This window comes from Mustela putorius, unplaced genomic scaffold (genome assembly GCF_011764305.1).
Source record: "Mustela putorius furo isolate JIRA1106 unplaced genomic scaffold, ASM1176430v1.1 tig00001075_pilon_pilon_pilon, whole genome shotgun sequence".
NCBI lineage: Eukaryota > Metazoa > Chordata > Mammalia > Carnivora > Mustelidae > Mustela > Mustela putorius.
In genome coordinates this window covers 4,335,562-4,362,624 of record NW_025421560.1, presented here as the reverse complement: position 1 = coordinate 4,362,624, position 27,063 = coordinate 4,335,562, and the positions used below count along the sequence as shown (strand labels likewise).

General features: G+C 42.8%; 1 protein-coding gene and 1 long non-coding RNA gene across 3 annotated transcripts in view; one reads left to right on the top strand and one right to left on the bottom strand.

The window, feature by feature from the left end:
* LOC106004220 overlaps window positions 1–18,560 on the bottom strand; it is a 33,363-nt gene extending 14,803 nt beyond the window's left edge. The window contains exon 1 of the long non-coding RNA XR_001177141.2: window positions 16,731–18,560. This is a non-coding gene — a long non-coding RNA (uncharacterized LOC106004220). The remainder of the gene's footprint in view (window positions 1–16,730) is intronic.
* A 1,828-nt stretch (window positions 18,561–20,388) lies between these two features.
* B3GALNT2 (beta-1,3-N-acetylgalactosaminyltransferase 2) overlaps window positions 20,389–27,063 on the top strand; it is a 58,666-nt gene continuing 51,991 nt past the window's right edge. The window contains exon 1 of one of the 2 annotated variants that reach the window (XM_045087283.1): window positions 20,389–20,743. In XM_045087283.1, the coding sequence (XP_044943218.1) occupies window positions 20,632–20,743 (112 nt within the window). In that variant the 5' untranslated portion in view covers window positions 20,389–20,631. The remainder of the gene's footprint in view (window positions 20,744–27,063) is intronic. The other variant, XM_045087282.1, reaches the window with a different exon arrangement.

The following is a 27,063-nucleotide window of genomic DNA, read 5'->3' as shown; positions in this document are numbered from 1 at the left end:
ACATCCTGGCTAAAGGGTTTTGAAGTAACTTGAATAGTGTATCTTGGGCAAATGTAAAAACAGTGTTGATTTTTAACCTAAACAAAAGACAAAAATATAGGGGAAGCTTTTTTTTTCTTTCTTTGATCTCCAAAAAGCAAGATTCCTTACAGAATGAACAAGGAGAAACAAGTTGAAAAAATCAGTGGAGACAAGGGTACAAACGAATCCTCCCCTATGTGCATAAACCCAGATCACCCAAAGAGTATTAATTTATGGAATTTTGCAACCTGGGAAATATGTAGTTGTGAGCAGTGATTAAGAGAAATTCATCATATTTTATATTAAAATATAGATAAAGGCATATATATATATATATATAAAGAGTATTAAGAATAGGCCTTAATATAAGCTTTCAGATCAGCAAATGTGGAAAGGCCTGGAAATTTTTGTTAAGAGAGATTGACTATGTATTTAAAGTTGGATTGTGTGGGTTGAAGAAAATTGAGCACTAATGAGAAAGAGAACAAATTTTACTTAGGTTTTTTTTAACTTGCTCATTATGACAATCTATTTCATTTTTTAAAATATTGTTGTTGTTGTTGTCATTAATTTGCTTTATGGAAGGGGTGTCTGGGTGGCTCAGCCGATTAAGCCTATGCCTTCAGCTCAGGTCATGATCTCAGGGTCCTGGGATCGAGCCCTGAGTCGGACTTCCTGCTTATAGGAGAGTCTGCTTCTCCCTCTGCCGCCGACCCACTCATGCTCGCTTTCTCTCATTCTCTCTCTCAAATGAGTAAATAAACTTTTTTTAAAAAATAAAAAATATATCATAGGCAGGAGAAGTCAATGATAAAGAATGATAGCAGTCATTGCTTTAGCAGCAGGTATGAGGTCACCTGAGCAGCAGTGGGAAGCTAGCTCATTATTAATATTGTGTTTGCTACAATATTAGAAAGGTTTATTTTTAAGAAGGCATGAGGTGGCAGTATTGCTGGTTATTCATTTCCTTGGGAAGCCTGGTCAGGAGGACCCCAAAAAAAGCCAGGAAGCCATGAGAGGGAAACTGTCCGCACAGCAGCAACAGTGTGTGCTGAGTTTGATCAAGTCTAGAGAAAATTCACAGCCTTCGTCTGTGTGGGTTGTGTTCGCTTGTTCTTTGCGTGTCTCCCTCACTAGAGTGGAAGGTCTGTGAAGACAAAAACCAGTTTGTCGTGTTCTCATTTGTAACTTTAGCGGTGCTAGGATACATAAACACATAATAAATACTTGTAGAAGCAGAGAAATAGAGGAAGAGGGGAGAGAGGGATGCCGGGAGGGAGGGAGGAAGGGAGGAAGAAAGGCAGATGTTTCTGACGGGTGAGCTCTGCAACCATGGTGTGGCCCGTAGCCCACGGTTTTTACATGTCCAGTGGTCTTGGTCATTGCCAGCACCCACCTCCCACCAGCCTTCCTCCCCATACTCCTCTCTTGACCATATTCCTCACTCAGTACAGACTCTAACCATTGAACATGCAAGGACAGAAGAGTCCACCCCAGCTGGCCAACAGGTTAGTCTATGATGTTCCACGCTCACTGATTGGAGGAAGAAATATTGTTAAAAATGTCCGTACTACCCAAAGTGATCTCCACATTGAATACACTCCCCATCAAAATGCCAGTAACATTTTTCACAGAACTAGAAAAAACAATTCTAAAATGGGTGTGGAACCACAAAAGACCCTGAATAGACAGAACAATCCTGAGAGAGAAAAAGCCATCTAGAAAAACTAGAGGCATCACAATTCCAGGCTTTGAGTTGTATCACGAAGCTGTAGTGATCAGAACAGTATGGTACTGGCACAAAAACAGACACATAGATTGATGGAACAGAATAGAAAATCCAAAAATAAACTCATAATTATATAGTCAATTAATCTTTGACAAAGCAGAAAAGAATATCCAAAAGGAAATTCAGTCTCTTCCACAAATGTTGTTGGAAAAAGTGGACAGCAACATGGAAAAGAATGAAACTGGACCACTTTCCTAATACTATACACAAAAATAACCTCAAAATGGACTAAAGACCTGAATGTGAGACAGGAAACCATCAAAATTCTAGAGGAGAACACAGGCAGCAACCTCTTCGGCACTGGCCATAGTAACTTCTTACTAGATGTGTCTCCAGAGGCAAGGGAAACAAAAGCAGAAATAAACTATTGGGACTACAAAAAGGCTTCTGCACAGTGAAGGAAACAATCAACAGAACAAAAAGGCAGCCTATGGAATGGGAGAAGATATCTGCAAGTGACATATCTGATAAAGGGTTAGTATCAAACTACATAAAGACCTTATCAAACCCAACACCCCAAAACCAAATAATCCAATTTAAAAATGGACAGAAGCCATAAACAGACATTTAAAGACATACAGATGGCCAAGAGACACATGAAAAGATGTTCATTATCATTTATCATCAGGGGAACACAAATCAACACTACAATTAGAGAACATTCTCAGAGGTGATCTGTCAGAATAGCTAAAATCACACCCATGAGAATGGTGATAATCAATCACACAAGACACAACAGGTGTTGGTGAGGAGGCTGAGACAAAACACTCGTGCACTGTTGGTAGGAATGCAAACTGAGGCAGCCACTGTGGAAAACAGTATGGAAGATCCCTTAAAAAGTTAAAAATAGAACTACTCTATAATCAATCACTCTATGGTTACTCTATAATCAATCACACAATACAAAAACACTGATTTGAAGGGATACATGCTCCCCTGCTGATAGCGGCATTCTTTACAATAGCCACGATACGGAAGCAACCCAAGTGTCCATCAAGTGATGAATGGATAAGGAAGATGTGGTCTCTATACACACTGAAATATTATTCAGCCACAAAAAAAGAATGAAATCTTGCTATTTGCAAAAACATGGATGGAACTAGAGGGGATTATGCTAAGCAAAATAAGTCAGTCAAAAAAAAGGTCCCATATGGTTTCAGTCATGGAATTTAAGAGAACAATAGGGGGAATAAAAGAAAGAGACAAATCAAGAAACAGACTTTTTTTTTTTTAAAGATTATTTATTTATTTATTTGACAGACAGAGATCACAAGTAGGCAGAGAGGCAGGCAGAGAGAGAGAGAGAGAGAGAGAGAGGGAAGCAGGCTCCCTGTGGACCAGAGAGCCCGATGCGGGTCTTGATCCCAGGACCCTGAGATCATGACCTGAGCCAAAGGCAGCGGCTTAACCCACTGAGCCACCCAGGCGCCCCAAGAAACAGACTTTTAATTATAGAGAACAAACATATGGTTACCAGAGGGGTGGTGGGTGGGAGGATGGGTGATGTAGGTGATGAGGACTAAGGAGTGCACCTGTTGTGATGAGCACTGGGTGTTCTAGGGACGTGTTAAGTCACTATCTTGTATACCTGAAACTAACGTTACAATGTATGTTATCTAGCTGCAATTAAAATAAAAACTTAAAAAGCCAAAACACACACACACACAAAAACTCACAATTTAGTCTTTGATATCAGCAGAAGGCCACAGCTTCCTAGTGTTACTGGCATTTTTAGGGAGTCGAACAGAGGCAGTGGACACTGCTTGTTTGCTGTCAAAGCCATTAGTGACTCTAGCTCTGCAAATTCCAGACTGGCCAAAGGGTGTGTCTCAGCAAGCATAAGCTCTGTAATGTGGCGGGGCACCCGTATGGGGTGGGGTAGAGTCGTCCAGGACTGAGACGATGATTCATGATATTTGATATGGTTGATACTGTGGATTGCTTTCAGCATTTCCATTAAGCTAAGAGGGAATGGATGAAGTAACACAGTAATAGAGTTCATTAAATGAGAAAAGGCAGACGACTTAGCAGAAGGAGTTTGAATTCTGGCCCTATCCAAACAATGCAAACTTTCGTCCCCAAATTCCCTTGCAGTGAAACTTCTCCACGCATCAAGATATACTTGGACGTTTGGAATCTAAGATGTAAAGTTGAAAACTACCAAACCAAGGTACGTCCAAGAAAGCCTTTTCAGCATTTGTTTGAAAGCTGTTGGTGGAATTAATTCCATTTTTTTTAATCTTTGTGATGTATTAAGGGTTAAATTAGCACATGGCTAATTTTAGTTTAAACACCTTCATATTCATGTTTAGAGGAGAACAGGAAATGAACATGTATAGACTTTGCCCATTTGTTTTCTCATTTAATATGCAAAACGACTCACTGAAGTATGCATACCCTGGGAGTCTCATTTCATAGATTAGGAATCGGAGATCTAAAAATGTTAAGTACTTTCCTTGCTCAAGATCGTATAACTCATCAAGGCAAATCTGGGTTTTGAATTCACATTTATCTGATGGACCTGGGGAGAACATTCTAACTCTGCTTTTTCTCTTTCTGAATTTTAAATTTTATGACATTAGATTCCACCAAGATTGTCTGAATGATGTGTGCACTTTCACTTTACCATTCTAAACTTCTAAAAATTGATTTAAGATTTATTTATTTGAGAGAGAGAGAGAGAGCAGGGGCAGGGGCAGAGGGAGAAACAGATGCCCTGCTGAGCAGGGAGCCTCATTCAGGGCTCCATCCCAGGACCCTGAGATCATGACCTGAGCTGAAGGCAGATGCTTAATCGACTAAGCCACCTAGGCACAAGTGAACTTCTAAAAAAAATTTTTTTTAAAGATTTTTAAAATTTATTTGACAGACAGAGATCACAAGTAGGCAGAGAGGCAGGCAGAGAGAGAGGAGGAAGCAGACTCCCCACTGAGCAGAGAGCCCGATGTGGGACTTGATCCCAGGACACTGGGATCATGACCTGAGCCGAAGTCAGAGACTTTAACCCACTGAGCCACCCAGGTGCCCCTCAAGTTTTTTTTTAATCTTTGGATTTCTCTGGGCTTATCTTTGAAAACAAGAAATTTGGCATCAGTTGTAATAGTTTTTAAATACTTATAATGTTTAATAGCAAGGTTCCCTAAGATCTATCAAAATTGGACTTGACTAAAAAATTTTATATACAAATAAGACATGTGCATATGGCATGTGCTGATACTGAAGTGGTAAAATTAACAGAAATTATTCTGTATTAGGAGAAAGAGTTTCATCTTTTTTTTTTTTTTCAAGTAACCTCCTCTATGCCCAGTGTGGAACCCAGCACAAGGCTTGAACTCACAACCCTGAGATTAAGACCTGAGCTGAGATTAAGAGACAGACACTTATTGACTGAGCCACCCAGATATCCCCAGAATTTCATCTTTTAATGACAAAATGAAAGATGATGTCACCAAGATGGTGACACCGGTTGTTCTTGACTTGGTTCCCCCTCCTAAGAACAACCAATAACTGTTCAAGAACAAGACACCGCAGAGAATCCTAGAACACAGAGGTGAGGCCAAAGCACTCCCCTGCACTCTTTCAGAGACAAAGAAGGACTGCATTATAAGGTTAAAGAAGGGGCTACACTTTGACCACATTGCCCCTCCCCCAGGCCAGCACAGCACCACACCTGTTATTAGTTATGTGAGTAAAAAATGTGTAAATTTTAACAGCAATAACCTAAAATGTGAGGGGGAGGAGAAGTACAAGTATAAAGCTTAGGACTTCTACAGAAGTTAAGTTGTTGTCTGCTTAAACTATGGGGTTATAGTTTTAAGGTATTTTTAGGTGAGCCTGTGGTAACCACAAGGGGAAAACCCGTAGCAATTATACAAAAAACATGATGCCAAGTCAAAGCATGCTGACACCAAAAAACATCAAAACACACATAAAACGATAGCAGGTTAAGAAACAGGAACAGTGGATCTACAAAACAACCAGAAAATGATTAACAAAATGGAAAAATAAACCCTTACTTACTGGTAGTGACTTTAAACATAAAATGATCAAATTCTTTGACCAAAAGACCTAGAATGGCTGAATAGATTAAAAAGACAAGATCTAATGATGTGCTCCCCAGGAGAGACTCATTTTAGCCTGAAAGACACACATAGACTGAGAGTAAAGAGATGTAAAAAGTCATTTCAAGGAAATATACAACAACAACAAAAAAGCAGGGGTAACTATTCTTATATCAGACAAAACAGACTTTAAACTAAAATTGGTCAAAGGAGACAAGGTCAGGGTGCTTGGGTGGCTCAGCGGGCTAAGCTTCTGCCTTCAGCTCAGGTCATGACCTCAGGGTCCCGGAACCGAGTCCTGTATCGGGCTCTCTGCTCAGCAGTGAGCCTGCTTCCTCCTCTCTCTCTGCCTGCCTCTCTGCCTCCTTGTGATCTCTGTCTCTGTCAAATAAATAAATAAAATCTTTAAAAAAAAAAAAAAAGGAGATAATGTCATTACATAATGACAAAGTTCTCAATCCATCAAGAAGACACAACAATTGTAAATATTTGTGCACCCAACACCAGAGCACCTAAATATATAAAGCAAAAACTAACAGGGCTAAAAGGAGAAATAAATAGTAATACAAGAATAACTGGGGACTTTAATACCCCAGGGTCAACAATGGATAGATCATCCAGACAGAGATCTGGTAGAGAAACAGTAAGTTTGAACAACACTATAGGCCAAATGGACCTAGCAGACATATACAAAACATTATATCTTACAGCAGCAGAATACATATTCTTCTCAAACACGCATAAAATTTGTGCTAAGATAGACCATATAGACCACAAAACAAGTCTCAGCAATTCAAGAAGACTAAAACTGTACCAACTATCTTCTCTGACTACATTAGCACCAAACTAGAAATCAATAACAAGGGGAAAACTGGGAAAATCATGAACACTTAGAAAGTAAGCAATATTCTCTTGAACAATCAATGGATCAAAGGAGAAATTAAAGGGGAAATTAAAAAGCTTATTGAGACAACTGAAAATAAAAACACACATACCATAACTTGTGGGATGCAGCGGAAGCAGTTCTGAGGGGAGTTGATAGCAATAAATACCTACATTCAGAAGCAAGAAAGAGCCCAGGTGTGCCAGGTTGTCTCAGTCAGAAAAGCATGTGACTCTTGATCTGAGTTCTGAGTTCTGAGTTCTGAGTTCTGAGTTCTGAGTTTGAGCCCTATGTTGGGTGTAGAGATTACTTAAATACATAAAACTTGAAAGAAAAGATGGAAGGAAAGTCCAAATAAATAACCTAACTCTATACTTTTTGGAACTAGAAAAAGAAGAAGTTCTTTCTCACTCAAAATTAGCAGAAGACTGGAAATAATAAAGGTTAGAGCAAAAATAGAGAACAGAAATACAATGGAAAAGATGAACCAGAACAAGGGCTGGTTCTGTAGAAAGAGAAACAAAGTTGACACACTAACCAATTAGCTAGACTAGGAAAAAAGGGAGAAGGCCCAAATCAAAATTATAAATGAAGAAGGAGACATTACACCAGATACCACAGAAATACAAAGGATCATAGAGGCTACTGTGAGCAGCTGTACACCAACAAACTAAATTTTTCCAACCCAGAAGTGGAAAAATTCTTAGAAACATATGACTGACCAGGACTGACTCAGGAAGAAATAGAAAGTCTGAATAGACCAATTATTAATAAAGAAATTAATCAATAATCAAAAATCTCCCAACAAAGAAAAGACCAGGTTCACTGTTGAATTTTACCAAACACTTAAAAAATTTACTCCAGCCCTTCTCAAACTCTTCCAAAAAATTGAAGAGGAGGAAACTCCCCAGTTCATTTTAGAAGGCCAGCATCATTCTGAAACTAAAACCAGAAAATGATACTATTAGAAAACTAGAGCCAGTCCCCCTCATGAATATAGATGCAAACATTCTCAATAAAATACTAGCAAACTGGATTCAGCAGCATCTTAAAGGATTATTTATCATGATCAAGTGGGATTTATCCCTGGGATGCAAGAATGGCTTAACATATGCAAATAGATCAATGTGCTATACCACATTAATGGAATGAAAGAAAAGAATCACATGATCATCTCAAGAGAGCAGAAGAAGCATTTGAAAAAGTTCACCCGTAGATTTAATGCAATCCTATGAAGATCACAGGGGTATTTTTGCAGGATCAGAAATAAATAATCCTAGAATTTATATGGAATTGAGAAAGACCTTAAATTGCCAAGGAAATCCTGAGAAAGAACAAAGCAGGAGGCAGCACACTCCCTGATTTGAAGCTATCCTAACAAAGCTCTAGTAATCAAAACAGCATAATACTGGCATAAAAACAGACAAATAGACCAGTGGAACAGAATCAAAAGCCCAGGGAAAGCAACAACAACAAGAAAAGCATATATGGTCCACTAGTACTGGACAAGGGAGCGGGGAGTGCTCAGTGGAGAAAGGATGATCTTCAGCACACAAAGCTGAGATGACTGGGTCTTCACAAGTAAAGCAATGAAGCTGAACCTCAGCTCATACCACTCACAAAAATTATCTCAAAGTGGATTAAAGACTTAAATGTAAAGCTTGAAACTGCGAAGCCCCTAGAAGAAAACACAGGAATACTGCTCCTTCACGTGGGTCTCAGTAATGACTTTTTGGATATGAACCTAAAATGAGCAACAAAATAAAAATAAGTGGGACCATCCCAACGAGACACAAAATAAAGCAATGCGCTTAACTTTTCAAAGGACTTCCCTCAACAAGATACACCCGACCGAGGCTTCCCATAAATTAGAATTGGTACTCATAATTTTTTCTAATTTTATGCACGGTTGATTCGAAATTCTATTTTTTAGCTTCCTTCAAAGTTTATAATGTTGCTTCCATCATTCGATAACACTCAGAGAATGGAACTTTTACATTAAAATATATATATTATTTAAAAAAATAAGTGGGACCGCATCAAACTGAAAAGCTTCCATCAACAAAGTGAAAAGACAACCTATAAGATAGGAAAAAATATACTTGCAAAGCATATATATGATAAGGGGTTAATACCCAAAATGTATAAAGAACTCATACAACTCAATAAGAAATAATTATAACTAGTAATAATAACCCAATTTTTTAAATGGGCAAAGGACCTGATTAGACATTTTCCAAAGACATATGAAAGGCCAACGGGCACATGAAAAGGGGTTCAACATCATTCATCATCAGCAAAATGCAAGTCCAAACCACTCTGAGGTATCACCTCACAACAGTTAGAATGGCTGTCATCAAAAAGACAGGAGGTAGGGGTACCTGAGTGGCTCAGTCAGTTAAGCCTCCAACTCTTGATTTCAGCTCAGGTCATGATCTCAGGGTTGTGAGATGAAGCCCCATGTGCGGCTCTGTGCTCAGCAGAGAGTCTGCTTAAGATTCTCTCTCTCTGGGGCGCCTGGGTGGTTCAGTGGGTTAAGCTGCTGCCTTCGGCTCAGGTCATGATCTCAGGGTCCTGGGATCGAGTCCCGCATCGGGCTCTCTGCTCAGCAAGGAGCCTGCTTCCCTCTCTCTCTCTGCCTGCCTCTCTGTCTATTGTGATCTCTGTCTGTCAAATAAACAAAGAAAATCTTTAAAAAAAAAAAAAAAGATTCTCTCTCTCCCTCTCACTCTATACCCTGCCTCTGCTCTCATGCAAACACTCTCAAAAAGAAGAAGAAGAAGGAGAAGTAGTAGTAGTAGTAGTAGTAGAAGTAGAAGGAGAAGGAGGAGGAGGAGAAGAAGAAAAGGAAAAGAGGTAACACATTCTGGTAAGAATGGAGAGAAAAGGGAACCCTTGTACACTGTTTGGTGGAATTTTGAACTGCTATCGCAGCTACGGAAAAGAGTGGAGGATCCTCAAGGAATTCAAAATAGAACTATCATGAGCTATTATGACCCAACAATTGCACTTCCATGATCATATTCAAAGGAACCAAAAAACTAAGTCAAAAATATATCTACGCCCCCATATTCACAGCAGTATTATTTATAATAGCCAAGACATGGAAACAACCCAAGTGTCCATCAGTGGATGAATGGATAAAGAAGTATATATATACACACATACAATGTGTGTACATATATATACACACAATATATACAATGTATTGTATACATATTACATATGTATATACATATATACCATCGTATATAAATACAGACAACAGAATATTACTCGGCCATAAAAAATGAGGAAATCTGTTTGCAACGACATAGATGGACTTTGAAGACATTATGCCAAGCAAAATAAGTCAGACATAGAAAAACAAATTATCTCACTTATCTAAAAGAAACCAAACAAATTCATAGAAAAGAGATCAGACATGTGGTTATCAGAGCAGAGGGTGGGACCACAGGAATTGGATATAGGTAGCCAAAAAGGAGAAATTTCTAGTTATTAGGTAAATACTACGGATGTATGTACTCTACAATATGGTGATTATAGCTAACACTGCTGTATGATATATAGGAAAGTTTTTAAGAGAGTAGATTTTAAGCATTCTCATCACAATGAGAAAATTTTTTTCCCTTTTTTCTTTTCCTTTTCTCGTATCTGTATAAGATGATGGAGGTTAACTTATTGCAATAATCATTTTACAATATATGTAAACAAGTCATCATGCTGTATGCCTTAAACTTATACAGTGATATATTTCTGTTACTTCCCAGTAAGACTGGAAAAAAAGAGACAATGGTCAAAAAAGAAAAGATAAAATGACTCCACGATACAACTAACTATTTTATAATGGCTCAAATATTGTTTCCTCTTTGAGATCCAAAAGAGATGCTTCTTTTCCCAAAAAAGTACAAAATGGATTTTCCCGGAATAAAATCTAAACTGAAATCTGCTATCTTGAACCTACACTACAGCCAGTGGCTAACTTTTACCCACATTTAGTTGCCATCCCCACCACGCCTCCAAGAAAAGAAAAGGTCATAAAGAGCCAAGCTTTTTGCTGCCACCTACAGTTAGAAAATGTAATAGCTTGCTAAGCTCACAGAGGAATGACTTGCATAGAGAACCAGAGCTTTGGATAGGTTGACCATATGCCCTGGTTTATGGAAAGTCCCTGTTGTCTTGGCATCATCTGTCCATTGTAGCATTTGTCCTATCCCCTTTATCTCTCAAAACTCGGATTTGGTTGATTTATTATGCGGTTACTACTGGTTCTTTCTATGCATCCTTTTACGAAACCTGGGTTGTTCCTATCTCTCCCACCTGAATGCAACACACTCACTTCTTCAGTCTCTCCTCCCAGCTCCGGTCTTTCTCTTTCCGATCTTCGCACCCAACCTTCTTGAAAAAGTGATCCATACGTCATTTCCACTTCATTGGGCATTAGACAGCCAGCTTCTTGGTGCAGTAGTCAGTCAAAGAATAATCTAGCTCTCTGGCTTCTTCTTATGAGGACACTCATCCTACCATGAGGGTTCCACTCTCGGAACCCCCCCCCACCATTGCCCCACCTGCACATCCATCCCATGTGGGATTAGATGGATCTAGGGGAAGACATTCACGCCGTAAGTCCTTATGTGGCTTCATAGTTTGAAAACCGTGGGCACAGTTCCTTGTTCTTCCTCTCCATCTCACCTCTTGTCTTCTGTGACACAATCTCCTCTTTTTCTCCTGTGTTCTGGCTTCCTCTCAGTGTCCTTTGTAATTTCCTCTTCCTCACTTGCACCTAAAGGCTCATGTCTTTGTTTGTCTTTGCTCTGCACACTCTCCCTGGTTGCAATGACACCCCATGAATTCTACTACAAACACCTTGAAAAAGTTTCCCAAACTCATTCACTCACTCATTCATTCATTCATTCAAAAAATGTATGGATCATGGAACATCTGGGTGGCTCAGTTGGTTAAGCGTCAGACTCTTAATTTTGGCTCAGGTCATGATCCCAGGGTCCTGAGATCAAGCCCCGTCAGCCTCCCAACTCAGCCGGGAATCTGGTTGAGATTCTCTCTCTCCTTATTCCTCTGCCCCTCCCCTCTGTGCTAAATAAATTAAAAAAAAATACATGGATCACCCACAGAGTACCAGTCACTGCTTCAGGTTTTGGGATATATTACTGAACAATATGGGGGGGGGTCTCTGCTCTACATGGACAGTAAGACGATAAACCATAGACAAAGCAAATAAGTAAAGTGGACAGTACGCTAGAGTGGAGAAGTGTTATAGAACAGAGTAATGGAAATTGGGCATGGTGGGAGAGAGGTTGAATTTTCAGTGGAATGGACAGGGAAGGCTTCCTGGAGAAGTTAACGTTTTAGCTGACTTGAAGGACAAGGAGCAATCATGAAGCTATCCAGAGGAAGAGCAGAAGGACTGAGCAGTGCAAAGATCCTGGAACAAGAATGTACCTGTCATATTCAAGGGGTGGTAAAGAGGCCAGTACAGCTCTGGAACAAAGCGAATGAGAGGCAGGGTACTAGGGGCTGAGGTGAGAGGTGTACAAGGTTCCAGATCACATGGGACCTGTAGGCCAAGGACTTTGGTTTCCCTGTAAGGGAACCAATGAGCCATCCCAGGGTTTGGGGTTGAGAAACAGCCCCGTCTTATTTACATCTTAACAGAATCACTGTCTCGGGTCAGGTTTCTGGGGAAACAGACCCTTGAGCTCACATTATGTGCAGGACGTTTACTGAGGACAGACAGCTACAGGGGAGCCAGGGAAGCAGAATCGGGCAGAAGCTGAACTATGACACAGCTACAACAGAAGTCATGGGATGGCTCCTCAGAGTTAACCCAAATATTTTTACCCCAACTTAACTAGTCATTGGATGCAGGGGAGGGGGCTGTACCCTTGGGCAAGGCAATACCCTTGTGCTAAGACCAATTCCCAGAAAGCAATGCAACCGGTCATCAGCGGTCAACACTCCACCCTGAAGACAGGGCACCATGGCATCTCCTCCCGTCACCCGAGCACCTTGCCCCCAGCATCTGGAAACACTCCTCCACCTTCTGGTGGTCCTGGAGAAATCCTAAACAAATGAGATAACCGAAATACAAGAGTCGAGAGGCTTCAGACTGAGATGTTAAGCGTTCTATCTGCAGGTGTGAAGGTTGTTTTCTGCAAAAATTATCTGACAGTCGCTTCATAGGCTCCTAAAAGAATTCAAGTACTGACTAAGGAAAGAAAGAAAAGTACTCATTTATTTTCTTTATTTGAGTGTAGTTGATACACAGTGTTACATTGGTTTTAAGTGTGATGCGTCAACATAGCGATTTGAAAAGTCTATACTTTATGCTCATTACAAGTGTAGCTATTAAGTTAAGTAGTGCACATTACTTGGACAGTGGATGTCCAAGGCAAAGAATGCCAGTCGTTCTGAAGCTCTCGAAAAGAAGGTCTGCATAGTTTCACAGGTTTCCCAACTATTAACCAAAAAAAGTGAACCTTATTGTTTAAGGAAAGATGGTTTCCTTGAGGGGAAAAAAATGATAAAGAGCTGCAGAGACACATTAATGGTAAAGAATTAGAAGAATAAAAAATAATCTTTCTATAGAACTGCATACACAGAACCATGCATATTATACATTTTAGGTGACTTTAAGAGAAACTTAAGGGCAATTTTGACTTCATTGGTTGGCAATAAAAATTGGACCCTGTACTGAAAGAGAGAACCAGTGAGAAGTGACCTTGACCTGGAGATGAGCAAACCCTTGGAAGTGACCAGTGCAGGGGGAGGGGCACATAAGCCAAGAGACAGCCTGATGGGAAACTCTATTTGTAGACCTTAAAAACAATTTCATCTCACCTCTAGTTTAAAATTTTCCTTTCTGTATTGCATTTTCTTAGTCTAAATTCTTAATGAAGTGTATTAAGCATGAGAGCCATGCCGCAGCTGTGATTTGGAGGAAAAAGGGAGGTATCACGTCCATGGTTGGGGAAGAAGCAGAGGAACTGGTGTTGTGGTTTACAGAAGTCACTATGGGCTGAGGCGATTGTTGGAGAAAATTAGAGCAGCAATCTGGAGTAAAAGGTGGTCAGTGACAGTAATAATGAACTTGGGCAGAAGCAAACCCTCCTGGGCCACACTTAGATATTTCAGAAGGAAACTAGAATTTCTGGAGTTACATGGAGTAAGGGCACAGATTTCATTCTCAGGGATTAAAATGAAAGGTGTTCCTCCCTTTCTATACCAAAAATTAGGGGATTTGGGAAAATTCCAGATATATATACAAGCAGAAATATCCAGGCTAAAGTGGTTAAATCTGGATAGGATGATTGGGTGGGCCAAAGGAAGGTTCTAGCATTTGTTCGTGTTGACACTTGCATTACTGGCACTTACTATAATAAGCATACATTAGTTTTGTAACTAAACATAATGCTCAGGGAGCAAGGTAATGACTATGAAAGATGATTATAAATTTTATCAGAAATAATATATTTGTGAGAAGTAAGAGTATGGGGGGAGAATTGCCCTCTGGATTATAAGATATCATAAAACTACAATCATTAAAATATTATGGTGCTGATATAAAGACAGATTAATGCAAAAATGTGGCTCAAAAACAAATACTATTATATGTAAAAATTTTAATAATTAACATACATCATAAAGTAACAGGGAAATCATGTTCAGGGACAATAGATAGCTATGGGATAAAATATTTATTTAGAAGATCCTCAATCATATCACATTTCAGGATAAATTCTAGGGAAAGGTTAAATCAAATAAGAATATTGATCAGATCTCAGGGTGCCTGGGTGGCTCAGTGGGTTAAAGCCTCTGCCTTTGGCTCAGGTCATGATCCTAGGGTCCTGGGATAGAGCCCCACATCGGGCTTTCTGCTCAGCAGGGAGACTGCTTCCTTCTCTCTCTTCCTACCTCTCTGTCTACTTGTGATCTCTGTCAAATAAATAAATAAAATATTTAAAAAAGAGAGAATATTGATCAGATCCCATCATCAGAAGTGTTTTAAAATGTGAAGAAAGGGGCGCCTGGGTGGCTCAGTGGGTTAAGCCGCTGCCTTCGGCTCAGGTCATGATCTCAGGGTCCTGGGATTGAGCCCGCATCGGGCTCTCTGCTCAGCAGGGAGCTTGCTTCCTCCTCTCTCTCTCTCTGCCTGCCTCTCTGCCTACTTGTAATCTCTCTGTCAAATAAATAAATAAAATCTTAAAAAAAAAAAGTGAAGAAAATATTGATGATTTGAATTCATAAAAATGCAAAATGTTTTTGTGTCCAAAAAGTCATACAATTAAAAGGCAAGAAAACAGGGGAAAGTAATTTCAACATATAAATGTAAAGGATAAATATCCTTAATATATAAGAGTTTGTTCAAATGGATAAAAGGCAAAATAGATAATTTACAGAAAAGATAAAAACAGGTAATAAATATAAAATATTCAATTTCTTTAATGAAAAAACATTTTGCCATTGAATTAGGAAAGACTTTTTAAAAAATGTTAGGTGGGATGGAAACTTACTTGTTAAAGGCAAACTAGACACATTGGTACAATACCAGTATGAACAAAGAGCCTTAAAATAATACTTAAAAAGGAAGTTACCTTGGGGTACCTGAGTGGCTTAAAGCCTCTGCCTTTGACTCAGGTCATGATTCCAGGGTCCTGGGATCGAGCCCCACATCCGGCTCTCTGCTCAGCAGGGAGCCTGCTTCCTCCTCTCTCTCTGCCTGCCCCTCTGCCTACTTGTGATCTCTATCTGTCAAATAAATAAATAAAATCTTTAAAATTTTTTTAAAAAAAGGAAGTTACCTGAAATATGGGTAACATTTTATGCTCAGAAGTGCTAATGTGTCTAGTAATAGGGGACCAGATAAATTATAATGTGGGGGCGCCTAGGTGGCTTGGTCGTTAAGCATCTGTCTTTGGCTCAGGTCACGATCCCGGAGTCCTGGGATTGAGTCCCGAATCGGGCTCCCTACTCAGGGAGCCTGCTTTTCCCCTTGTGTTCTGGGTCTCACGGTATCTCTGTCAAATAAATGAAATCTTTAAAAAAATTATAATGTGGACTTCAGAGGGAGAGAGAAAGACAGTCCCAAGCAGACTCTCCTCTAAGTGTGGAGCTCAAGGAGGGGCCCAATCTCAGGACCCTGAGATCACGACCTGATCCAAAACCAAGAATCAGTCACTCAACTGACTGCTCCACCCAGGCACCCCTGGGGGTTATTAATTTTTATTATTTATTTTTTGCCTAACGTGCTCTCTCTTCTTTCTTTCTTTCTTACTTACTTAGGCTCTACACCCAGCAGCCCAACATGGGGCCCTAACTCACAATCCCAAAATGAAATCTCACATGCTCTCCTGACTGAGCCAGCCAGGTGTCCACCTAAGGTGTCCTAAATGCCTTTACTTCCCACTGGCCTTCTTAACTGGCCTCTTTGATTTTAAGTGCCCCCCCCCAGCCCTGTGTTTTCAAGGGATAACCTCTTCTGGGACGCTTGGTGTTGGCCAGATACCTCTTGCTTTGTGTGGCCCCAGTATGTGTCTCCTTTCTCTTATTACAACTGATTTGCAGCCAGGGTGACTAACCATCTCAGTTTGCCTTTCCCTAATCCTAATTCTCTGTTAACTTGTTCACACCTTAGGGGAGCCTGGGTGGCTCAATGGGTTAAGCCTCTGCCTTTGGCTCAGGTTATGGTCTCAGGGTCCTGGGATGGAGCCCCGCATTGGGCTCTCTGCTCAGTGGGGAGCCTGCTTCCTGCCCCCCCCACCTCTTCCTGCCGCTCTAATTGTGATCTCTCCCTCTCTGTCAAATAAATAAGTAAAATCTCAAAAAAAAAAAAAAAAAACTTGTTCATATCTTAAACTATGAGTACCTTGACTACATAGGCTGTTTACATCATCCCTAGGGTTTTTAAAATTTTGTTCTTTCCTTTTTACACATTGTCTCTCTTATGATCTTTACCCACCTTAGTCCTGAGTTTATTAGACGAAAGTACACAACAAGTAAGTGGAAGGTCCTGCTTCTCTCAACAGGTGATAGAGTAGCTCCCACTGTGGTGAGATCCACAGATGCTGTAAAGTTACTCGAAGCTCTGTTACAGGCATGTCAGAACACCAGCGAAGTTCCTGCCGCAGGTTAAGGCATTTTGGTAACTGGAAGGAAGAACATCTTAATTAGTTAATGCCATAGGTTAGGCTGGTTTTATTTATTCCTCCCTTTAGAGCTCATTGTAACTTTGAACAGTTGTTTAAATACTATTTGATACTGTAATTGGCCCCATTTCAGTCCTGCATTCCCAACTCTCCTACCCCGCTCTACTTTCATATTTTCTCTAACACTTACCATCATCTATGTGCTGCTATTTCTTTATCATTATAGTCTCCAGTCTGTCCCCTCCCCCACCACTGCAGGCCAGGGATCTCTGTTTTGTTCATCGATCTATCCCAAGTACCTACTACCGAAGTGCCTGGCATATAATTAAGGATTTGTTGAATAAATAGATCTGCCTAAATGAAAGATTATTTCTCCTCTGAGGTTAACTCATTATAATTCATTAACCACAAAATGGATATTTTAGGACATCAACAGAAGCCTTTTACTACCTTTCTTTTTTGTCTTAATTTTTATAAATTAGCTGCCAAGGGGCCCTGTACAGCTGCAGGTGCACAACAGGTACCCAGAGGCAGAGCACCTTCTGGCCAGGCACAAAAGGGCATAACGTTGGGCCAGGCCCAGCACTGGAATGGCCTCGCCCAGGTGCTCCACACCCGGCCCGGCTACTTGCCACCCCAGAAGTTGGGGATCCCTTTGGCAGCACAGTATTTTATGTGACTGAGTGTGCCCCTTTTACTGTCCTTCTTCAAGATGAAAAACAGGACACCCTTAGTAACAACTGATTATTACTTTTACAATTTCTTTCACTGAAATGTAGAGAGCTGATCAGTGTAGTTTCTAAACAAATGATTTCAAACAAGAAATTCATACACATTACACATCCTCCTTCCTTACTGCTATATGGAAACAAACATTCTGGGGAAGGGACAGATTTTGGTGACATTTGCCCAAGAACCGCAGTGATCACAGCCTGCTAGTTCTGTTTCCCACGAGAAAATACTGTTCTTTCTTGGCTTGGGGGTATTCGAGGGCCATAGTGAGTACATAGAGGCCTCTACTGATTCCCCGAACTGTTTAGAAACCATTTGCATAAGATACTGTAGTAACCAGCCTCCAACATGAGCCACAGTGAGCCCTGCTCCATGGTATACACCCCGTTCTGTGGTCCCTCATTCCCATGGTGAATCAGGCCAGTCTGTGTAACAAACAGAACCCTGCAGGAGTGCCGTGTGTGTCTTGCAAAGATTCATCATAAAAGGCATCACAGCAATCTGCGCTGGTTTCTTGGATCTCCAGCTCTTGGGGAAGAAAGCCACTATGGCATGGGGACATTAAAGCACCTTGTGGTTTAATGTCCCCATGCTACAGAAGCCCACTTAGAGAAGAACATCAGCCAAAAGGCAGAACCGACTTGCCAGCCACAGACGTGAGCCACCTAGGAAGCCAGTTCTCCAGCACCAATCAAGCCTTCAGATGACCACAGCCCCGGCAGACATCTGCCTGCAATTTTAAGGGAGAACCCTGAACCAGAACTTAGCTCTCAAATTCCTGACCCACAGAAATTGTGAGAGATAACAAATACTGTTGTTTTAGAAGTTTCTGGAGTAGGGCACTTGGGTGGCTCAGTGGGTTAAAGCCTCTGCCTTCAGCTCAAGTAATATCTCAGGGTCCTGGGATCAATCTCGCTCTCTGCTTAGCAGGGAGCCTGCTCCCCGCCCTCTGCCTGCCTCTCTGCCTGCTTATGATCTCTGTCTCTGTCAAATAAATAAATAAATACAATCTTAAAAAAAATAATAAGTTTTTGGAGTAAGAGACACGTGGGTGGCTCAGCCAGTTAAGCATCTGCCTTTGGCTTAGGTCATGATCTCAGGATTCTGGGATGGAGCATCTCCTCCAGCTTCCTGGTCAGCTGGAAGTGTGCTTCTCTCTCACACTCTCTGAAATAAATAAAATCTCAAAAAAAAATTTTTTGGAGTAATTTGGTAGCTAGCAATCGATAACTAATATACAAATCCTTATAAAGGGAAAAAAAATCACTTCTGACCCCACATTGGTGTTTTTTTTTTAAGTACAAACATATAGTATGAACACCTTAGGCTTACAGCTTTAATACAACTATTAAACTATACAACTATTGAAATTAAATGGAGTACAGACATTACAAAACATTCAAATAAGTCATTTTAGGGGTGCCTCACTGGCTGTCCCTAGAGCATGTAGCCCTTAATCTGAGTCATGACTTCAAGCCCCAAGAGGGGCGTAGAGTCTACTTAAAAAATAATAATTTTATTTTTGTACTATACAGTGGCTAACTGAATGTACTAAAAAATAAAATGAAGTTGGAAGTTCTTGATTTAAAGAGAAGGAATACTAATAGACGGTTGTTTTGCTGAGATTAAATTGCCATAGTGAGACTATGGTATTGACAGCGCCTGAGACCGCTCCTCCTTCAGTTACTTGAATATTTCGCTTTTTTCCCTTAAGTTTGTTTGAAATGGATTTTCTGCGGCTTTCAACCAAGACTCTACTGCACGATATAGCTCCTTCTGTTGCCACGACTCGCGGAAACCTGAAACAAACCAACCACGACCAGCACCGGACGCCGGGCGCTCTTCACCCGTCCCTCCGTCTTCTTGGCACCGGCCGCGATGGCCCGGCGCCTTCAGCCACTGCCCCCACCCGCACCCCCGAGCGTCCGGCCGGGCCGGCCAGGGGTTCGTGTCCCGGGGCCGCGCCGCACGCCGCGGGACAGGGCCTGGGCTCCGAGCCCTTCCCGCCCGGCGCGCGCACCCCGCGTCGGCGTAGTCCCGGCTCCGTCCCGCAGGAGGTGTCCCAGCGCTCGTCTCCCCGGTCTGAGTCGGGGGCGCGCGGAACCGTGGACAGTCGCCCGGACGATCGCGGCCGCCCCCGCCGCTCGGCCCCTGGTGTGGTCTCATCCTGGGCACCCAGAGGACGGAGCCGGGCAGGGAGCGGGTCCGGGTCCCCAGCACCAGTGACTTGGGGGACGATTCGCCGCGGAAGACGCGCTCCGCCAGCTCTCCGGACCAAGGAGGCTGCGGCAGGATCCCGCCTCCACAGGAGCCAGGATCTGAAAACCGAGCTCTGCGTGGCTTAAAACAAGCATCACGCGATCCCTCTTAAATCAGAGGCGACCGGCGACCCTTCGCCCCAGCTGTACTTCCCTCCCGGGCCTGCGCCTGGCCCCGAACGCCGGCTGCCCCGCACCGCCTCCCTCTGGTCATCCGGGGTTAGTAGGCGTCGAGAACAGACGCGCATGCTCCAAGTGTGCCCTCGTGCTTCGCCTCCGCGATCGCCGAGTGACGCGAGCAAGAGCTTGGGATTATGGGAAGTGTGGTTTCCGAGCCTCGGGACCCCTGGGGTGTGTCCCCTGCCTAGGCCCAGAACAGGACTTCAGCTCCCGGCTGGCCTGCGGGCGCGGGAGGGGACGCGAGGGAAGGGGGCGGGGCGAGTGGGGAGGTGGGCGGGGCCGAGGGGGAAGGCCGAGCGGGGGGGCGGGGCCTGGCCGGCTGAGGCACCGCCGCCCGGGGTTGGAGGAACCTGAGGAGCGGGGCACGGGACCGCGAGGAGTCCGGACGGCGGCGGGCGCGAGGGCAGGCGTAGCCGGAGGGGTCGCGCCTGCGTCGACCGCCGCCCCGCGGCCTTCGTCTCCGCACGTCCCCTCCCTCTCCGCCGGGACGCGGGAGAGCCCGGCGCGCGACGGGGGCGCGAGGCGGAGCGGGCGGGGGCGGCCAATGCGAAACTGGCTGGTGCTGCTGTGCCCGTGTGTGCTCGGGGCCGCGCTGCACCTCTGGCTGCGGCTGCGCTCCCCGCCGCCCGCCCGCGCCTCCGGGGCCGGCCCGGCAGGTGAGGTCCGGGGGCCGGGCGGAGCGGGAGGCCGACTGCGAGCCCCCGGGCGGCTTCCTCCGCGGAGTCCCGCAGCGGGGAGCGGGCCGAGCGCGACCGTCCCCTGAGGAGACAAACGGCCCTTTTCATCCTCGGGGCGTTCCATCGGGCGAACTCCGGGGGCTTCTCCCCGTCCGAGTCCCGCCGCCTCTCCCCTCCCGCCTTCTACGGGCCGGAGAGCGGTGCCGGCCGCCGCGAGTCCTGCGTCTGCCCGCCAGGCCTGGTCCGAGCTGTGGGCGCCGGCCCGCCCGCCCCGCGAGCCAAACCTTGTGTCCTTCAGCCGCGGGCGGCTGCTGCGTGCGCCGGGCTCCGGCTGCCGGGCCTGCCCCCTCCCCGCTGCGGGTCCGCTCGGTCGGGACGTGCGGGTCTCTGCCGCGGGCGGCGCCAGTGGCGCCGGGGAAGCCTGGGTCTCGCCTGTAAGCGTAACTTTGCCGTAAGAACACACCGATTTTGTTTTCTTTGGAAACTGCGGGGTCGGTCGGTGGACACGGCCGGACGTGAAATGGGGCTGCGAGCGAGCTGTCCCTGTGAGGCTGGCCGGGCGCCGGCTAGCGAGGCGCCCGCGAAACCGTCGTTGGCCGACGATCTGTGCGCTCGTTCCGGAGCTTTCTCTCCGGGGCTGAGAGCTCGGTTCCTGCGCCTCTCACCGCCTCACGGGATGCTTTGTCCGCGGAAGGTGCCGGCGGATTTGTTGTTGTTCTTGGTTTTCCCTTGTTTTTTTGTTTTCTTTTCTAAGAGATTGCCCTAGGACATAAAAAGAAACCTAGAAGGCTGTTTTCAAAATGAGGTAGTAGTTGTGTTCTAACTACTCAGCGAGTTTTTTCCCTACCACTTCTCCCCGAACAGCTGTTTTCTTACCCAAACGTTTTAAAAATCACAGTTGAATATTTGCAATTCTGGGGTGGGTCTGTGCCTTACTTTTTAAGTGGGAGGCATAGAAACTAACTCGGCAATCCGCAAGGCAATCTCATCGTTATTATGGGGGTTCTTTAGACTGGTAACAGTCTCTTAGACTCTTTTCCTATTAGACAAACCACAAGCTCTTTGAAAAGGCTATTTGTGTGACCCGAATAAAATTAAAACACGGTTAATTTATTTAATGAAAACACAGTGGTTACAGAGCATTTAACCTATTAACAGGTTAGGATTAGGAGCTTTTTTTTTTTTTTTTAAGGTTTTGTTTTTTAGGTTTTTGTAAACTGAGTAGAGGGAAGAGTGCCACAGATCTAAAATGCTTCCTATTATCTGTTAGGTTTCTGTTTTACAGCTTTCTTTTCCTTTCTGTGAGCACTACTAGAATTTACTTGCAGAACATTCTTAGGATATTTATGACCTTAATTTAGTCTTTGGGGGTTCAATAAACAAGAAAAACCTGTTTGTCTTCAAGCTTAAAACTTAGTAGGTGGTCTCTTAGCTTCAGTGAAGTTTTTCTTATCCCCACAGTGTTTGGATGATGCCCCTATCTTGCCTTCAGGTCAGCCTGAGCTAGGTTAAAGAGACTAGGAAATAGGCCTTGAGGAGGATCCGGCTATATGTGAAGAAATCAGTACTAGTTAAATAAATTAACTTTGACTTAGGTGGATACCGTGCATCTGGTTAGATGATAAATTAGATATTTCACTCTAAATGAAACCTGGCAGACTCTTAGCTTTCACTTTGCAAAACTAAAAGCAGTAGAAGCATATGGATAGCCAAGATTTCCTGCAGCTCCTTTTCCCATCGTGTTACCACCGCATTCAAACTAAAACATTTGGGCACTTTTATATATCTACCCTTATGTCTTCAGCCTAAAGTGAGAGAGAAAACCCAAGATTTTGTTACGTTCTCTTCCCTTGAATTAATGTTTTAAGATTTCTTTTTGTTCTCTTGTCTGCCTCTTTGTCTTCAGGCTCATTGAGTTCTGACGGAGACGGTACTTTTTTAAAGGGAGACTTACCTTCCCTGAATATTTAAAAAAAAAAAAAAAAGCCCTCTGGCTTGTAGTGGATTCAGCAAATTTTTGAGAGCTTACTCTGTGCCCACTCCTGTTGTAGGTATAGAGTTACAGCAGTAACCCAGATCGCATCCCTGCTGTTGTGCAGTTTACAATTTAGAAGGCAAGACAGAACCGAGAAAATAATTTTTTAATATCCTAGGGGATGGAGACAGGTGGGATGACAACAAGAAAGCAGTGTAGAGGGCAGAGAATGGTGTGCTACTGTTCTGAATAGAGAGGTCAGGGGAGGCCCCTCTGAAGAGGTGCCCTTGAGCAGGGGCCTGAATGACGGCCAGGATGACGGCGGCCAGGAGTCCCGTCAGCACCTGGCGTTTTTCTAACGTAGTGGCTCCCTAGAAACAGCCGAAATTAAGGTCTAGGAGAGCAACTGGTGAAGAGGAAGCAGGTCTCTTGTGAAATTCAGCACACCTAGGGGTGCATGAGGAAAGTGGAGACAGGGACACTGGACTGGAGGATACAGTTAGAAGATACATCTCTTACCTCATACTCATTTTGGGTAATACCTTAGCAGGAATTATGTAACATCCTTTTTTAGAAAAAGGATGTGACCAAAGAAGTCTTCTCTTTCTAGGAGATTTGGAGAGAAGGAAACCAAAGTGAAAGGAAAGAAGTACATCCATTCAACAAATGCTTAGAGCTCTAGGTACCAAGCTAGATGTGGAGTCCCCTGCTCTGAGACCCTCAGAGTCGGCTGAACTGAGACAGGGAGCAAGGAGAAGGCCAAAGACAAATTGAGCTTGCTTTGCAATTTTGCCTAGGGCTGGTTCATCCAAAATTATCCCTATATGGTAATCTTGTCTCTATGCTTCAGTTTCCTTATTTATAAAATGATGATCTCATAGGGTTATTGTGAAGATTCGATTAATACAACACCCAGAAAAGTGCCTGATTCATAGTAAACACTCCATGGATTTTAGAGAGGAGGAATAGGATAGTGGTGGCTGGTGCGTAGGCTAGTGAGGTATTTGGGGAGGTTTTAGAGATTGGGCATGCTAGTCGTGTATATGATGATTGTCCTTAGCAGTAGATCTGTCATGAATTTATATGTTTCCCTCATTTCCAAGATTTCTGCTTATTTGGGATTGATGTCATCTGAGAGCATGCATGTGAGAGTGGAAATTTTGGTCTGCTTTTTAAGAATCCTTGGGCCTATTTTGAACAATGAGTTTTGAAGTCAACCTCCCTTGGTCTAGAATAGACTTTTGGATGTCCGCTGTCAGTGGAGAACCTCACAGTTCTACTTGACCCTCAGGATACACTACATATTAGAGAAGGGAATGCTGTTGTCCTCAGGGAGCTGGTGTGGGCTTTTAATTATTCCTGGCATAAAAATTTGTTTTTTTTGTGCTTAGTAATTTGAAGGAATGAATCAAGAGAACAAAACTGAGAAAATATGAATGAATTTGCCACCTACATATTGTCTATTCACTTTTTATGATGACCTTATGATATAAATTTTTTTCTTAGAAAAGTAAAACAAGTTCTTAGTAGAAAAATTTGAAATTATTTTTAAGAACAGGGAAAATGATCTTTATGACAGTTTTTGAATGCACATACCTACAATGCATGTTGGAGGGAAATGACTTAGTATTTTTTAAAAATTATATTGATGGGGCGCCTGGGTGGCTCAGTGGGTTAAGCCCCTGCCTTCAGCTCAGGTCATGATCCCAGGGTCCTGGGATCGAGTCCCGCATCGGGCTCTCTGCTCAGCAGGGTGCCTGCATCCCTCTCTCTCTCTGTCTGCCTCTCTGCCTACTTGTGATCGATCTCTCTCTCTCTCTCTGTCAAATAAATAAATAAAATATTTTAAAAAAATTGTATTGATGTATAATACCCCTTCAGAAAAGGGCCTGTAAATGTATAGGTTGATATATTTTTGATACACCCGACTAATCCAGCATTTCAGAAGCTCCCTTTATGCTCCCTTCCATCATGGCCAGGAGTGGTAACCACTGTTCTGATCTTAAATGGCAGAGATTTGCTTGTTAATACTTCATATCAATGGAACCACATAGTATGTACATAGTTCTTATAGTCTCCTGATCTTAATATGGTAAATAACAATAAAATATAATTCTGCAACATAATTTCAATCGCTGCATATAGATACACCTTAATTTAACTAATCCCTTATTTCTGCATTTCTGGATTTTGCAGTTGTTCACTATTAATAAATGACACTGTGATGAGTAGAGATCTTTTAGTACATCACTGATTATTTCTTTAGAATAAGTTCTTAGATGTGGAATGCTGGATAGAACTTACATAGTTCTAGAAAGCCCGGGTGGCTCAGTAGGTTGTGTCCGACTCTTGATCTCAGCTGGTCTTGATCTTAGGATCATGAGTTCAAGCCCCGTGTTAGGCTCCACTCTGGACATGAAGCCTACTTTAAAAAAAAAAAAATTATCTGAGGTATTTGATGTGTATTGGCAAATTGTCCCACAGAAGACTACCAAATTCCATTCCAGCAGCAACATAGGAGAGGAGCCATTTCCTTGAAAAAACTCTAAATTTCTTTCCAATACCAATGGCTGGGGTATTATTTAAGAAGGTATTTGTCATTTTGAACATAGCAGGAGCCTGGTTAGATGGTACCCATCTAATTCAAACTTGATTCCTAGTGAAATGGAATGTTTTTTCATTGGTTGGTTGGCTATTTGCATTTTATCTGTGAATTATCTTCGTGTCTTTTTTTTAAGATTTTATTTATTTGACAGAGATCACAAGTAGACAAAGAGGCAGGCAGAGACAGAGAAGGAAGCAGGCTCCCTGCTGAGCAGAGAGCCCTATGAGGGGCTCAGTCACAGGACCCTGAGATCCTGACCTGAGCTGAAGGCAGAGGCCTTAACCCACTGAGCCACCCAGGCACCCCTCTTTGTGTCTTTTTATGACATGTTTACTTCTTAACTGTTCATTTCTTTTTTTCCTGTCTCCAGACACCAGAATCAAAGTAGGTTCCCTGTACTAGCAAGTAGCATAAGGTCAGGGGCAGTAGGAACGTGGGCATTCTTGCACAACTGTTTATTGAGCACCTGCTGGGGAGTTCATACCATGTAATGCAGTACTCCCAAGTCTGGTGGACTGATCTACATTGCTGGTACGTGGTAGAAGACCTGTTTTTTTGTTTGTTTGTTTTTTGTTTTTTAAAGATTTTATTTATTTATTTATTTGACAGGCAGAGATCACAAGTAGGCAGAGAGGCAGGCAGAGAGAGAGAGGAGGAAACAGGCTCCCTGCTGAGCAGAGAACCTAATGCAGGCCTCAATCCCAGGACCCTGGGATCATGACCTGAGCCGAAGGCAGAGGCTTTAACCCACTGAGCCACCCAGGCGCCCCGAAGACCTGTTTTTTAAACTGAGATATAATTGACCTACTTACATGAGTTTCAGGTGTATGACATTGATTCAGTATAAGTACGTATTGTAAAAATGAACACAGTCTAGTTAGCTTAGTTATTTTTTTCTTGTGATGAGAACTTTTGAGATCTGTCTTAGCAGCTTTCAGATACGCATTACAGCATTATTCACTATAGCCCCCGAGTTGTACATGACATCCCCATGACTTCTTTATTTTAACTGGAAGTCTGTTCTTCTGACGCCCTTCACCATTCTGCCCACACGCCACCCTTCCCCTCTGGCAACCGTCAGTCTGTTTTCTATGAATTTAGTGTTTTGTTTTGTTTAGATTGTACATAAGAGTGAAACTGTACCGTATTTGTCTTTCTCTGTCTGGCTGGGTTCACGTAGCATAACACCCTCAAGATCTATCCATGTTGTCAGAAGTGGCAAGTTTTCCTTCTTTTTTTATGGTAAATAATATTACCTTATATTTGTCTGTAACACATTTTCTTTATCTGTTCATCTGTCTGTGAACACTTAGGTGGTTCCATGTCTTGGCTATTGTAAATAGCACCGCAATGAACAAGGCATGCATGTATCTTCTCCAGTGTTTTCATTTCCTTTGAATAAATATCCAGAAGTGGAACTGTCGGATCATATGATAGTTCTAGTTTAAATTTTTTGAGGAACCTCCATAGTGTTTATTAGAGGGACTACAGTGATTTATTGTCCCACAAAAATGGCGCAAGCCTTCCTTTTTCTACACTTTCTTACCAACACTTGTATCTTTTTGATACTAGCCATTCTGACAGGTGTAAGGTGATCTCACCTTGTGATTTTGATTTGCATTTCCCTGATGATGAGTGATGTTGACCGCCTTTTCATATGCCTGTTGGCCATATGTATGTTGTCTTAGGAAATGTGTCTGTTCAGATCTGCTGCCTATT